We start from the raw sequence: 14,768 nt of genomic DNA on the forward strand, positions 1-14,768 counted from the left end.
ACATTTAAGGGGACCTAAGCCTGAGATAATCTAAATACTGTTATCCCATTAACTAAATATTTTTCCAGAAAGAAGCTTTTTAATTATCATTAAAACTACAGACGTTCATTGACTAATAAAGGGGTTATATCCTGATGAACCCATTTTAAACTGAAAATAATGTTAAGTCAAAAGGCATTTAAGGGCTAGGAGTGCAGACCAGTGTAGAACCCCTGCCTAATACTGAAGGCTGGGTTCCATCCCCAGCATCATGGAAAATATGTATTTATTACACCTAACCTACCCAACATCACAGCCTAACATCACAGCACTCTGCACAGTACTGACTGCTCATACTCATGATCCCAAAGCTGACTGGGAGCTAAGGCTCACTGTGACTGGCCAGCATCATCAGACAGTAGTGGACCAGACATTTCTTGCTCAGGGAAAGATCAAAATTGAAATTTAAGGCTGGGGATGTAGCTCAGTGGCAGAGTGCTTGGCTAACATGCACAAGGCCATGGGGTTTGTTGTTTTTGCTGTACGGGTTTGTTTTGGGGGTGTGGGGGAACAGGTACTGGGGATTTAAACCAGGGGTGCTTTACCACTGAGCCATATCCCCAGTCCTTTTTATTGTTTATTTTGAAGCAGGGTTCCTCAAAGTTACTTAAGCCCTCACTAAGTTGCTGAGGCTAGCTTTGAACTTACAATCCTCCTTCCTCAGCCTCCCAAGTCACTAGGGTTACAGCTGTGTGCCCCTACTCCTGCAAGGCCCTGGGTCTGTTTCCCAGTACCACCAAAACAAAATGAAATTCAAAATTTGAGGTACAGTTTCTATTAAATGTCTACTGCTTTCATATCATCATAAAGTCAAAAATTTAACAAGAATGTAAGACTAGGACTATCTGTATTTAATCAAAACTCTTCTGAGAAGAAAGGTAATTGAAGATTACACTTTTTCTCTCAAGGAGAGTACAGGCTTATTCAATCACCTATCAATTTAATAGGTCATAAGTTAGCCTCTTATTAGGGGCTACTGGTTATTTTGAATCATTTACCTCACAGGTCAAGTATCACTGCAATAAACTTTAATGATGGATTTCATAAACTATTAAAGACCAATGTTTATGCTGAAGTTTCACCTATATATTACATGTAGAGCAATATTCTTTTTTTTTTTTTTTTTTTTTTTTTGTTTAATTAAGACGATAGTTGGGCTGGGGAGATAGCTCAGTTGGTAGAGTGCTTGCCTCCCAAGCACAAGACCCTGGGTTCGATCCCCAGCACCACGAAAAAAAAAAAAAAAAAAAAAAAAAAGACGATAGTTAGGGCTGGGATTATAGCTCAGTGGTACAGCACTTGCCTAGCATATGTGAGGCACTGAGTTTGATCCTAAGCACCACATAAAAGTGAATAAATAAAAGTATTTTTTAAAAAGACATGATATTTGTACATCTTTTCTGGGGTATCAGAGTCTGTTTTCCCTTACTGAAGTAGAATTTCAACTTCAAAAATTTATGACTGTGATTAGTTCCTGGCTAAACAAATCAGCCATAAAAGTATTTGGGGGTCAATCAGGTAAATCTGATTATGGACTGGGTTTTAGATAATATCAGGGAATTATTGTCAATTTTATTAGGTTAACAAAATATTGTAGCTATGTAGTAATGGCCTTATTTTTTTAAGAGATAAATTTTAAAAAGTATTTAGAGGTAGATGTCAATGTCTATGATTACTTTACAATTATTTAAGAAAACAATGAAAGAAATATGGACAAAACATTAATTGTTCAATCTTAGTTTTGAGAATATGAATGCTTATGATACTAGTTCCTCTGCTTTCCTGTATATTTAAAATTTTTCACTTTTAAAAAGCATTTTTTGAATTCCACAACAAAGATTGCGGGTCTGATTTCCTAACCTGGAGTAGGTCAGAAGCAGGAAGGGAGGAAGGCAGAGGGCAGCTGCCACGAGGCATGCCGAGAGCTGTGTTGAACGTGCAACCTCAGCCCTGTGGTAAGAAAACACTCCCCAGACCCAGCCACACATAAAATGCAAAGGAAGTCAGTGGTCTGGGCACTTAAGATATGAGCTATCCACAGCAATCCCTGGAAGCACCTCCGTGCAACAAAGCAGTACAATAATTAACAGAGACCAAGATTCTTGTCTTGCTTTTTATTACTAACTAACCATTTAGCATTTTTTTCTTACACAAAAATAATCTTACTGAAAGTTAAAAAGAAAAAACTACATATATTATCACAACTCTACAACTACAAAAACAATCTTGGCCAATATTCCCATGTCTATTTCAAACAACCAATTCTGTATACATGGCTTTGTATTTTTAAAAACTGACCCCTTTCCAACTTCTTAACACATTTTCATGAACAAGAAGTACATAGAAAGTAATTAATAACCTCCTCCCTTACTGTAAGCTAACCTATTTTTCACTTTTACACACAGCATTTCAATGAACACCACTCTACGTAGAATTTTTTCCTTCTTTCAGATTATTTACTTGGGATAGTATCCCAGAAATGAGATTAGTGGGTCAAAAGGGTGAATGTATTACCAAACTGCATTCCACAGCACACTCCAACACCACAGACCAGGCTTGTCATGACCACTTCATCTTAGAAATGATTCAACTTCTATATTGGTAATTCACTTGTTATAAAGTAGTACCTAATTTTAACATACTCAGTAATACAATTAGCACAAAAACAAAACCCTTTTCCATATGTTCCTTTAAAAAGCATTTAATTTTCTGTGACTTTTCATGTTGTCAACTTTCTGCAACTTTGACTCTAAAATGAGAAGGTTGTAACAACTTCACTAGTCAGGAAAGAGAAAATTAAAGAAAGAGGGACTGTTTCTCAGACATGGATGGGATGGCAACATTTCAAGATTGGTAGGTTTCAGTGTTAGTGAAATTATAAGGAATGGGCATTCTCATTTATTGCTGAGGGCGTGTATATTTGACACTGATCTAATGTATCTATAAAAATTGTAAGTGTATTTCACCTTAACCCAGGAATCCCACTTTTAGGACTATACTACAAAAACAAAGGTAACAATACAAAAGAATTTATGTTTATTACAAGATGGTTTATAATGACAAACTAGAAAACTGGAACCATCTAAAAGCTCATCATTGTGGAAAAATAGTTAAAGCTCACGAGTTACAACTCATCCACAAAGGATTTTTTTTTTTCTTTCTCAGTGCTAGGGAATCAAACCCAGGGCCTCCCACACTACAGACAAGTGCTACACCATTGAGTTATAGCCCAGCCCCACACTAGGGAATATCAAGCAGGAACAAGAGGTAGTATATTTACTTCAAAAGGGATCCAGGATATACTGGCATATAAGCAAGCCAGCAGCTTTGTGATCAGGGTACAAATTATTTTTTTTTAACTTTTAAAGGAAAAGCCCTATTTATGTATTATAAGCATTTGTGTTTATCACTACAGAGAAAGCTGCAAAAGATACAGCAAACTAATAATAAGATTTCTTCCATGGAGGGAAAAAAGGGAAATCATTCCCTTATTCATAATTCTCTATTTGAATTATTTTTATTTGCCTATTGATATTTTTTTAAATGTCCAAAGATAGCAGGGATTTTTTTAAAAGGAAAATTGTACAGGACATCTCTAACTTTTACTCAACTCCCAAACCATTACAATTCTACAAAGCAAGGTTCACTAAGAGGTCGCTGATCTTTAATGAATGGCTGAATTATGTTCAATATACCACAGGAACACTTAATATAGTTTTTTAAGATTTACAACAAAAATACTTAATACTTTTTAAAGTGTTGATACACAGAGTAAGAAGAGAAAAAATTAACTTATGTCAAACACCTCAGCCCAAACTCCCAAATCTGGATAAATGAAACATCATATTATCCAAGTCAGTGAGCTGTGCAAAAAATTCCACCAAGTGTGTGTGAGAACGGGCACAGAACTCCTCTCCCACTAGCTCCTACACTCATTCTAGTGAGATGGCAGCATGAAGGACAGGGTTCCTACACTGTGAGTATTCAGAGAACAAGAATCTTATTAATCTCAATTTCCTGCCCAAAAGAAAACAGGAAAAAGTACTAAAGAGCATTCTAGCCATTCTCTCTCTAAGGAAAATCTACTGAGTAATGAAAACATTTCAGGAGGGATAGTCCTCCTTTTCAATGTATCCAGGCTTAATACTTTAATCAATACGAGCTATAGTTCTTAAGGTGGGCTCTTATTAACTGTAACTACTCACACAAAATTTAAAAGCACACATCATCAAAGCTCAGGGAGGTGACAGAAAACATCAACATTCATAAATAGGAGCAGGAAAGCATCATCCACATCAGTCTCTAGGTAAGGTGGGAGTTTTTAATATTACAAATGCTTTTTAAAATAAGCAAATGAAAAAAAAAATCAAACCTTAATTTTGCTCAATTAAATAATAATTCAAAATCTTCCAATCAGAAAAGAGTCCTATTTTTAAACATACCGTGCCTACAATCTTCATCAGCTTGTCCATAGTTTTTCTGCAAAATAAAAAGAGACAAGATAAAATTAAGTAGTTCAAGGACAGCTTTTAACACAGATGTTACCAAAGAGAAGCTCAGCTTTGTCTCAAAGTTGAGTTGTGCAGGTTGTAAATTTAATCCATTTGTTGCAGAGCAGAACTAAGGTTGTGCTCGGGGGGATCACACAACACCCTACACACACACACCTGGCACCATTCCCTCGACCACAGACCCCCACAGACTTCTTACCTTCTCTTGCCTCAGCTTGCCATAGGTTCCTTCCTCAGCCAACAGCCTGACTGAGAAAACTGGAGCCATGAGGAGAGAATTTCCAGACTGTCATCACCTCATCCACCTGCTTCCCAGCACCCTGTTTGTTCCACCTGTTTCAAACGAACTACCCCGCTCCTGAAGTTAGTCCTACTGTGGTGTAGACCGGCTCCTCTGCCTACTCCAGTCAGATATACAGCTACGTTCACATGAGCCCACTGAGCTATACTGCCACATGCCCAGGGGTAGCCACTGCTCCTGGTGAACACCCCACTCTGACAGTGGTACTTTCTTCATGCAGCTCCCAGGACACCTGGCTTTCTCGCTTTTCCTTTTCCTCACGGTTACTCTTCAGAGGGCTCTGCTGGCTCCTCTTGTGCCAGACCTCTTGAGACTGTGGTACCACAAGACCAAAGCCCTGGTCCTCTCTCCTCTATCCACACTCTGCTCACCCAGGCTCTAGACTCTACTTAGTACCTGTATCCCACAGATTCTCTCTCCCAAACTCTATGCTTCACATCTGAATGCATGCTCAACACCTCCCACTGGACAGCAAATGACACATCCAACTCCAGAAGTCCAAAACCGAGCTCACAAAACCTGCTCCCCTCTACCGCCTTCTCACCTCAGCTGAAGGAAACTCCATTCTTCCAATTGAAGCAAGTGACTGACAGTTCTCTCGCTCCCACACCCAGCAAATCTGACCGTTGTCTACCTTCCACTTATCAACCAGAAAGAACAACTTCTCACTAACACCACTGTTACCATTTGGGGCTGAGTGTCATCTTTGGCCTGGATCACTCCAACAGTCTCCAAACTAGTCTCCTTGCATGTATTCTTGCTCCTTAACAGTCTATTGTCAACCTAAGTCACACAATTCCCACTGAATCATATCATGCCACGCCTCCCCTCAAAGTGCTGCCACAGCTCCGCGCCTCACAGAGAATGAGCAACAGTTTTCTCTCCCCTACACACACCCTCCTCCAGCCACAATGGCCTCCCAGCTGTTTCTCAAACAGGGCAGGCATGCTTCTGCCTCAGGGCCTTTGCCTGACTGTTCCCTTTGCCTGTACTGCTCTTCCCCGGCTTTTCCGCGTGGTCAGCCCTTCCTCCTCCTTCTCAGTGAGGCCTGCCTTGACCACGGAACGTTTCAAATTAAAACCCCACCTCCAACCCTGCTACTCCCAATCTTCCTTGACCTGTTCTTTTTTCATGCAGTTAATCCAGTGTTTAATTTATAGTAGCTATTATTTGTCTAATCCCCTACTAGAAAAAGTATCATGAAGAAGGAATCTTTCTCTTTCATCAGTACATACACCAAGTTCCTAGGGAAGTATCTAGTACATGGTATACACTCAATAAGTACTTGTGGAATTAACTTGAGTGAATAATTCAAAATGCTGCACCATGAGTACTATTTTCCAAGTTTAAGAACACAGTTGTAGCCGGTCACAGTGGCGCACACCTGTAATCCCAGCAGCTAGGGAGGCTGAGACAGGAGGATCTTGAGTTCCAATCCAGTCTCAGCAAAAGCAAGGTGCTTAGCAACTCATTGAGACCCTGTCTCTAAATAAAATACAAAACAGGGCCGGGGATGTGGCTCAGTGATCAAGTGCCCCTGAGTTCAATTCCAAAATACAAAACAGGGCCGGGGATGTGGCTCAGTGATCAAGTGCCCCTGAGTTCAATTCCAAGTACCCAAAAAAAAAAAAGAACATAGTTGTCTGCCATCAAAGATATTCCACAATTACCAGGCACATCACTCATCTCTCTTCAGGTCAAAATTAGCTGATTTGTACAGAAATAACAAGTCGCAGTCCCCACTGGACAAAAAGGGCTGTTTTACCCAGTTCCGGATTGGCATACCAACAGTGTTAACTCACCAGTTGCAAAAATGAGGCAATTCTGTAAAGAAGACTCTCGATTTTGATGCGTTCTATCTCCAGTGGACATGGCCCTGTGAAGTCTGCCATGGAGTACTGGCCAAGAGAAAGGAGGGCCTCGGTGCAGTGCTTGAGGGCCATGTCATAGTCCTGCCTCTTCAGTGACTCACATGCTTGTTCACATGACTTTTCAGCTCTTCTGTCTTCCATGACTCAGGGACAAAAATCCTAAAGACAAGGAGAAAAGAACAGGAAAGAAATTTTAAAGACTTAGCAATTATAAATTCTAGGCCCATTCCTATTTCAACCAGTTTAATTTTCTATCTTAATAGTTTCTTTCAACTAGTCTCCTGCTCAAGGTTACAACGAAGCAGCAGTTATTGATGCTACAAAATCTAAATTTCTCTTTTATATTTTATGACTTCTGTAATAAGATCCAAGTCAAAATGTCAACCATAAGCCAGGATCATATCAGTGATATATCAAATTTATAAATGAGGCAAATTTATAAATGAAACATGACTTTGAATATTACAAAGTAAAACAAATCTTAAAGGATTTCCTTCTTTTAACCAAAGGTGAAGAAATGTTTCATATCCAAACTTTTAAATTCCAGTCTCCGAATTTCAATCTTCCAATAACTGTGACTGCAAAAAATCAAAATCTATGTAGTGTGGAATTTTTTTCCACCTATTAAGAAACTGGCTAAAACCAAAGTTAGACATGTCCATTACTTCAATTCAGCAAACATTTCCAGGCCCTGTGCTAACAGCCCCAAAGGCAAAAATGAAGCATGAGGTCACTGCCTTCAAGAAAGTCAGATTGTAGCAAGAGAGGCAAAGCACAAGTGAACAATTACAAATAAGACTTATGCCATCTGCCTAAAGACATGAGCTGGCCTCAAGGGTGAACGAGAGTTCACCATGAAAATGACAGGGAGAGCAAACATGAGCCTTCCAGGGAGAAGGATCCAAGCAAAGTCACCAAGGGGAGAAAAAAAATCGCAGTTTAGACTTAAGGTATGGAGGACGAAGAGAAGCCATGGGTGACGTCAAATGCCACAAGAAGTAAGAGCTTGTTTCATAGGCAAAGGAGCATGACCAAAAGTTTTTAAACAAAGAAGGATCTATCACATATGAAGCCTATGAAGACCTAGATAGAAGGGGAAGAAATGACAGGCACTGCCACTATAATAAGGAGACCAGTAAGAGTCTCACTGAAGAGACAGTGAGAATCCAAGCATGCTTTTTCCTAGCTCTGTTGCCCAGACAGCAGGAGAAATCCTGGACAAAGACCTACTAAAACCTGAGTTGACAGTCATAATAATGCTTCAACGATCAATCTTGCCAGGCAAAATGGCACATGACTTAGTCCCAGTGACTTGGGAGGCTGAGGCAGGAGGATGGCAAATTCAAGGTCAGCCTGGACAATTTAGTAAGACTGACTCAAAATAAAAAGTAGAAAGGGTTGGGGATACAGCTCAGGGTAAGGCATGCCTGGGTCCAATCCCCAGTACCAAGAATAAAAAACAAAGACTCACTCTAGCTGGCCCGTAGCCACCACCTCTGTTAAGCTCACAGACTCAGTTTGCTGCTGCTTTCTCCTTTCCCACTCTCCTGCTCTTGCCTATCTTTCACTCTACCCACTGGCCTCCTCACCTGTCCCATCCACCTCTCGCCAGCCTACATAAATGCTCTCTGCGGGGCTCCCCAGCTTTGACTCTGGCACTAGTTCTACCCTCCCCTCACTATTCTGCAGTCCTCTGTGGCCTAAAATTGCAGTGGGGGATGAGGGGAAAGAGTTGCTGGCCAGCAGCCAAAGGACAGCAGCAGTAAGTAAACAAGATGACAGAAGTGGTCTGGCCCCTTCACCTTTGGAGATTGCTGTATACCGAAAAATGTAGAAATACTGAAGGAATGGGAAAATGAAACATTCAAAAAGGACTTCAACAGTATTTGTTAGGATTTGTTGAATATGAGTGGTACACAGCAGGGGTGCAGCTCATTGATGGAGCACTTGCCTACATTTTCAAGGCCCTGGGTTCCATCCCTAGCACCACAAAAACAAACAAACAAATAGAAGAATTAGGCAGTATATACATGGGTTCATAAAATATTCTCCACTCTTCTCAGTTTGAAAATTTTAAATAAAAACAACTCGTAATTTTAAAGACTAGTATATTTTAAATGTTTACATTTAACAAATTAATACTTTTAACAGAATAAATCCAATTGTTTTATTAACAGGATAATCCAACAAATATTTAGATACTATATTCTTACCCTTTAAATGTGCTTAGCTCTACCTTGGTGTGCTATAATTCCCAGTTGTGTTTAAGAGAATTCAAATATTCAAGCTATAGCTCATATTTACACCCCTTATAAAAACATGTATTGCTTTGGGTACAATTATCAAACAAAAATATAAAATAATTTCTGTATTACTACAGCAACTTTGCCCATTACACATGAGAAAGGCATTACAAGATAATTACTAAGTTAGGATACAGACCAGAGTTGACACCAGTGACATTCTGGGCTACATAACTCTTCGTTGTGGGGGGCTGTCCTGGGCATTGTAGGATGTGTTCAGTGGCATCCCTGGCCTCCACCCAGTTGATACCAGTAGCACATCCTGACTATGACAAATCAAAAACATCTTCAGACATTAACAAATGTCTCTGTAAGGAACAAACTCAGTACTAGCTGAGAACTGCTGATAAAGACAAGCACACAGTGTTTGCTCTCCAGAGAACAGCAATAGTAGATGGACAAATTCACAGATACCAATGGCCCTGCCATTAGCAAATCTTCCCCATGAAGTTCCCAGCCCACACCTAGACAAGTATTACAAAAAGTAGTAAGAAAAACTAACATTGCACAGGCTAAAATCTTTGCTTGGGAAAGAATGCAACACGATGATGCAAAGTGCAGGCTTGGAGCCAAAGGACCTGTCCAGAGAACTCCCCAGTCACACCACTCATCAGGGACACGGCCTGGGGGAAATGACTTAACCTTGAGTATTTCCACTTCTCACTTCTAAAAATGTGAGGAGACAACAAATACCTATCTCCTAGGGTTAGTGTAAGGATTAAGTGAATGAATATGTATAAAGTGCTTAAAAGAATGCTTTGCACATAATAGGTGCTCAGTAAATGCTAGCAATTGTTATTTCCCTAAGCTTCCATATCTTCAATTTACATAAAGTGGAAGTCACTTTACAAATCTCAACACATAATACTGTATTTAGAAAATATCATCCTATGTATCTACTTTACCTACTTGAAAAAAGTTGTTTTCACCTATTTTCTCTATCTCAATAAACAGGCAATGATTATGGCAAGAAGAGCCATTACATGCATTTATATGCCACAGATAAAGATGAGCTTAACCCTAAAACTGGCACTTTAAAAGACAACTGTCAACATTTCACCAAATATTAGCCAGGGAGGGCTCAATAACTTTAATACATAAGCAGAAATTAGAGGCAGAATTGTTATTAATTTATTTATTAATTTCAGGATCTTTGAAGGGAAATGATGTTATTTACAGAGTTAATGTCTCTGATATATTAGGTTCAGGTGCCTACCTCAGAATTAGTGATAAAAGGTCTTACCACAATTATCTTTGTTAATCAGGCCCTAATAATTAGTTCCACAAATAGTTTGCTATAGCATGGATCTTAGTACAAGGCAGGTCTCTGTCCATCTGCTTCTTCTGGTTTTTCAGAACACAGCATGACCTTGCTACACACACTCTGAAGAAGCTAAAGTGCTTTCTCTAACAGAAAATAAAATCTGCCAGTCAAAATCAAAGTGAGAAAATATCTTGGGCTATGCTAAAATGGCCTATACACAGTAAGCAGTGAGAGGTCCAGAACTGCTTCCCCATGAGGACAACTCCAGATAAACTGTGGAGTTGACATCCTCCTCTAGGGATACACAGATAAAGCCATAGCTACAGCATGGGATCCTGCTACCTCGAAGTAACTGCCAGACGCCAACCAAGCCGCACCTATAAGCCCCTCCAATGGGGACAGAGAGGCGCAGAGAATGACAGTCACAATAAGAACACTATAGGAAGAAGCACACATTTGCCCATTACTGATGTCTACCCCATCTATCTTGATTATTTCTCTTCCTATTAAAAATTATCTAAACTTCACCAGAATCATAATAAAATACTGTAGCTATCTGAAAATCCTACCCTTGTGTGAAATATTTACTTGGAGAAATGTGACTTCATGGGCAAGAAAGCTGGAATCAGAAACCAAGACACTAATCCAAATCCATTAACTCCTCTGATCTGTTGCTGACCTATAAAAAAGAGACTAATACCATGCAATGGACATTAGTTGTTTTACAGTCCAGTATCCATTCCCTTTCCTGGTAATAAAAGCCCAGGACTTCCCCTTGGGAATTCACCTCTCTCTGATTCAATCCATGTGGTTCCAGAGGAGCTAACTTCACCAGGATTGCAGGAGTGGCATGTCACCAAAACTGGTCAACCAGAGCCTCATAGTCCTCAACACAGGGACTGGTTCAGAGTAGACATGTGACCCCCATAAGACCCCATAAGAGTCAATGAGACAGCATGAAACTTTTGCTAAGGTTTCTGGGAAACAGACAGGTGCTCTTTTGTTCTGAATCTAAAATCTTAGAAGCTACAAGGGTTAAAATACTACAGCCATCTTTCTAACAACATGCCTGCAACCGAAGTCTATAGAGGAAACAACAGTTTACTCATAGGAAGAAACTGGGTCCTGATGATATTACTTGAGCCCTGAATCCAGTTATCTAGACTTTACAGTTAGGTGAACCAAGAAATTTCTTTCCATCTTAAACCAGCTTACCAGCTTAGGTTGATATTTCAGGCCACTGGAATCAAGAGAGTCCTAACTCACTGAGATAGGTAGAATTTGATTAGTTCTAAATGAGCTGGTAATGGTCCTGTATAACAGTGTATACACATGATTATTAACAGTATCGGTCATGATTCACTGATTACTAATAATAAGTATTGAGAGAAAAATAAGTGGGCATTGGAAAACAAATAACTTAGTGTGATATTTTGTTATTCTACCTCGAGAACATAATCCCAATGCATTTGTCTTACCAACTTCATTATAAAGCTACCTCAGTCATAACAACAAGCATTTACTTAAAATTTATAGTGTGCCAGATGCTGATGAAAAGACTGCATTTATGAAATCTAACTTCAACCTTAAAATGACCCTATTATTATTGCTGTTGTTATTGTCATCGTTCCCATACACAGATGAGGAAACTAAAGCAGAGTTAAGATACTGACTCACAATTGCACTGTAACTGAAAGGGGCAGTATGCAAATTCGGATGCTCTGATGCAGCTCCCACTCTTATGCATCACACAATTCTGAGACCCTATGCAAACAACCTACCATTGTTCCAACGAAAGAAAACAAACTCAGGCAGTCCCAAAAGCACCAAAGGTGACTGTAACATGGCACTATTTTAATTCTGGAACAGAGTTAAAGACTAATTTCCCAGACAGTTCCACTTTATAAAAGCATACCTATGTTAACCATATTATTAGTGATCACCATTCTAAAATGATAAGACACACACACCCCTCTAAGCTAATCATCTCCTTCGGTTAAGTAAAAATCCTACGTGCCCCAAAGTCTATTAAGTATATTAATTAGTACCATCTTTCCACAAAGGATAACACTTGATCATTTTTGCACCATTCCACAAAAGTCAACTTATGAGAACATTACCATTATTAAATTATTCTTTATCACTTTTGTAGAATAGAAACTTGTTTTAAAATCAATGCATTTTTAACACAATCCAACAAAAGAACAAAATTGATATATTGAACTTTATCAAAATTAAACACTTTTACACTATGAACCGCACTGTTAAGAGAATGAAAAGACAAGTTAAAGCAAGACAGTATTTGCAAATTACACACCTGAAAAAGGACTTGTATCTGAATATATAAAGAACTCCCCCAACTTGGGAGGCTTAGGCAGGATAATCCCAAGTTCAAGGTCAGCCTCAGCAACTTAGTAAGACCCTGTCTCAAAGTAAAAAATAAAAAAGGTATGGGGATACAACTCAGTGCTAGAGTGCTCCTGGGTTCAATCACTAGTACCAAAAAATAAAATAGAACTCTCATAACAGGACAATAAAAAAAAAAAAGCAGTCAAAAATTGGGCAAAGACTTTAACACTCCACCAAGAGGATATAACGATGGCAAATATGCAAGTAAAAAGACGTTCAAAACAAAAATTCCACACACACTAGGATATTCAACATCATTAACCATCAGGGAAATGCAAATTAAAGCCATAATTTAATACCACTACATACTTATTAGAATAAATAAATTTAAAATGTTGTTGGGCTGTGGGGGTCACTCTGTTGTAGAACATTTGTCTAGCATGCACAAGGCCCTGGGATTCAATCCATAGCAATGCTAAAAAACAATAAAATACTTGTAACAGCAAATGATGAACCAAGTGCCTGGTTCTCATGTATTACTAGGGGAAACAGGAAATAATACAGTCACTCAAGATTTTCAGTTTCTTCCCCGCCCCCCCCCCCCCTTTTTTTTTTTGGTGTGTGTGTGTCTCACAGGGATTGAACTCACAGACACTTTACCAGTGAGCCACATCCCCAGCACTTTTTATTTTTTATTTTGAGACAGGGTCATGCTAAGTTGCTTAAGGTCTCATTAAATTGCTAAGGTTGGCCTTGAATTTACGATCCTCCTGCCTCAGCCGCCCAAGTTACTGGGATTACAGGCATGTGCCACTGTGCCCACCTGCAGTTTCTTTTTAAGTTAACGCACTCACCATACTACCCAGCAATCCCTCTTGATAACCAGTTATCATAGAGAAATGAAACTATGCTCACACAAAAACCTGTAAACGAATGTTTATAGGCACTTTACTCATAATTGCTAAAAACTGTAAATGAATGTTTATAGGCACTTCATTCATAATTGCTAAAAACTGGAAACATAATTTAAGAAGAAACTGGGCAAAAAAGCCGTGGTACCTCTACACAATGGAAAATTACTCAGCAATAAAAAGAAATAACTTTGCAATACATGTAATTACATGGATCAATCTCAAAAACATTATTCTGAGTAAAAGAAACTGATCCCAAAATTCTACATACTGTATGACCCCATATATATGACAGTCTCGAAAAGAAAAACTATAGGGCTAGAAATCAGATCAGTGGTTTGCTAAAGAGGTGTAACATGAGGGAAGATTTTGGGGCGAAATACTCTTCTGTGATTGTGATGAATGGCTGTACAAACTACACATTAAATAAAACTGGTCACCAAAAGAAAGTCAATTTTACCACGTCAATTTTTTTTTTTTTTTTTTTTGTGGTACTGGGGATCGAACTCAGGGCCTTGTACTTGTGAGGAAAGCACTCTACCAGTTAAGCTATCTCCCCAGCCCACATCAATTTTTAAAATGAAAATTTTAAATTTTTTTTGGGGGGGTGGGTATGGAGGGTTGAACTCAGGGGCACTCGGCCACTGAGCCACATCCCCAACCCTGTTTTGTATTTTATTTAGAATCAGGGTCTCACTGAGTTGCTTAGTGCCTCACTTTTGGCTGAGGCTGGATTTGAACTCAAGATCCTCCTGCCCCAACCTCTGGAGCCGCTGGGATTACAGACGTGCACCAAGGCGCCCAGCTTAAAATCATTTTTTAAATATAAATTTCAGTGTCACAACTGGTGTGGGTTTTCAATTTTTGAAAGAAGATATTGAAGAATAAGTGTTACTAATAAATGGTAAATCCAAGCAATTCCCTTCCTCATATGTAAGTTTTAAAGGCAAGAATCAAGCCTCAGAAAGAACTTTTCCAAACAGAACAATAAATGAGTTCATTTGGCACAAAACTTAGGATACTTTTGAAGAATGCCATCATAGCCAGATGTTTGGTCCAGGACAAATGTAAATACTGGAAGAAAAATGAAATCAATAGTGTACCACAGAGGCGGGAGGCAGACTGGCTGGACCACGGCATTTTCAGTGACAGAAGAGGAGAAGGTATCATTCCCTTCCCATCACGACCCTCTGTCTAGGACAGAGAGAATAACCACCAG

The 14,768-nt window shown here is 39.2% G+C and overlaps 1 protein-coding gene across 6 annotated transcripts in view; it reads right to left on the minus strand.

Moving 5' to 3' along the window:
- The window catches only part of HELZ (helicase with zinc finger), a 160,964-nt gene that overhangs the window by 131,756 nt on the left and 14,440 nt on the right, over positions 1–14,768 (minus strand). For 5 of the 6 annotated variants that reach the window (XM_079131559.1, XM_079131563.1, XM_079131562.1 and 2 more), the window contains 2 exons: positions 6,654–6,881; positions 4,482–4,518 (listed from right to left, as the gene is read on the minus strand). In XM_079131559.1, the coding sequence (XP_078987685.1) occupies positions 4,482–4,518; positions 6,654–6,863 (247 nt within the window). In that variant the 5' untranslated portion in view covers positions 6,864–6,881. Of the gene's footprint in view, positions 1–4,481; positions 4,519–6,653; positions 6,882–13,007; positions 13,132–14,768 lie in introns of those variants that run through there. The other variant, XM_079131561.1, reaches the window with a different exon arrangement.

Source organism: Sciurus vulgaris (genome assembly GCF_902686455.1).
Source record: "Sciurus vulgaris genome assembly, chromosome: 3".
In the NCBI taxonomy this organism is placed as follows: Eukaryota; Metazoa; Chordata; class Mammalia; order Rodentia; family Sciuridae; genus Sciurus; species Sciurus vulgaris.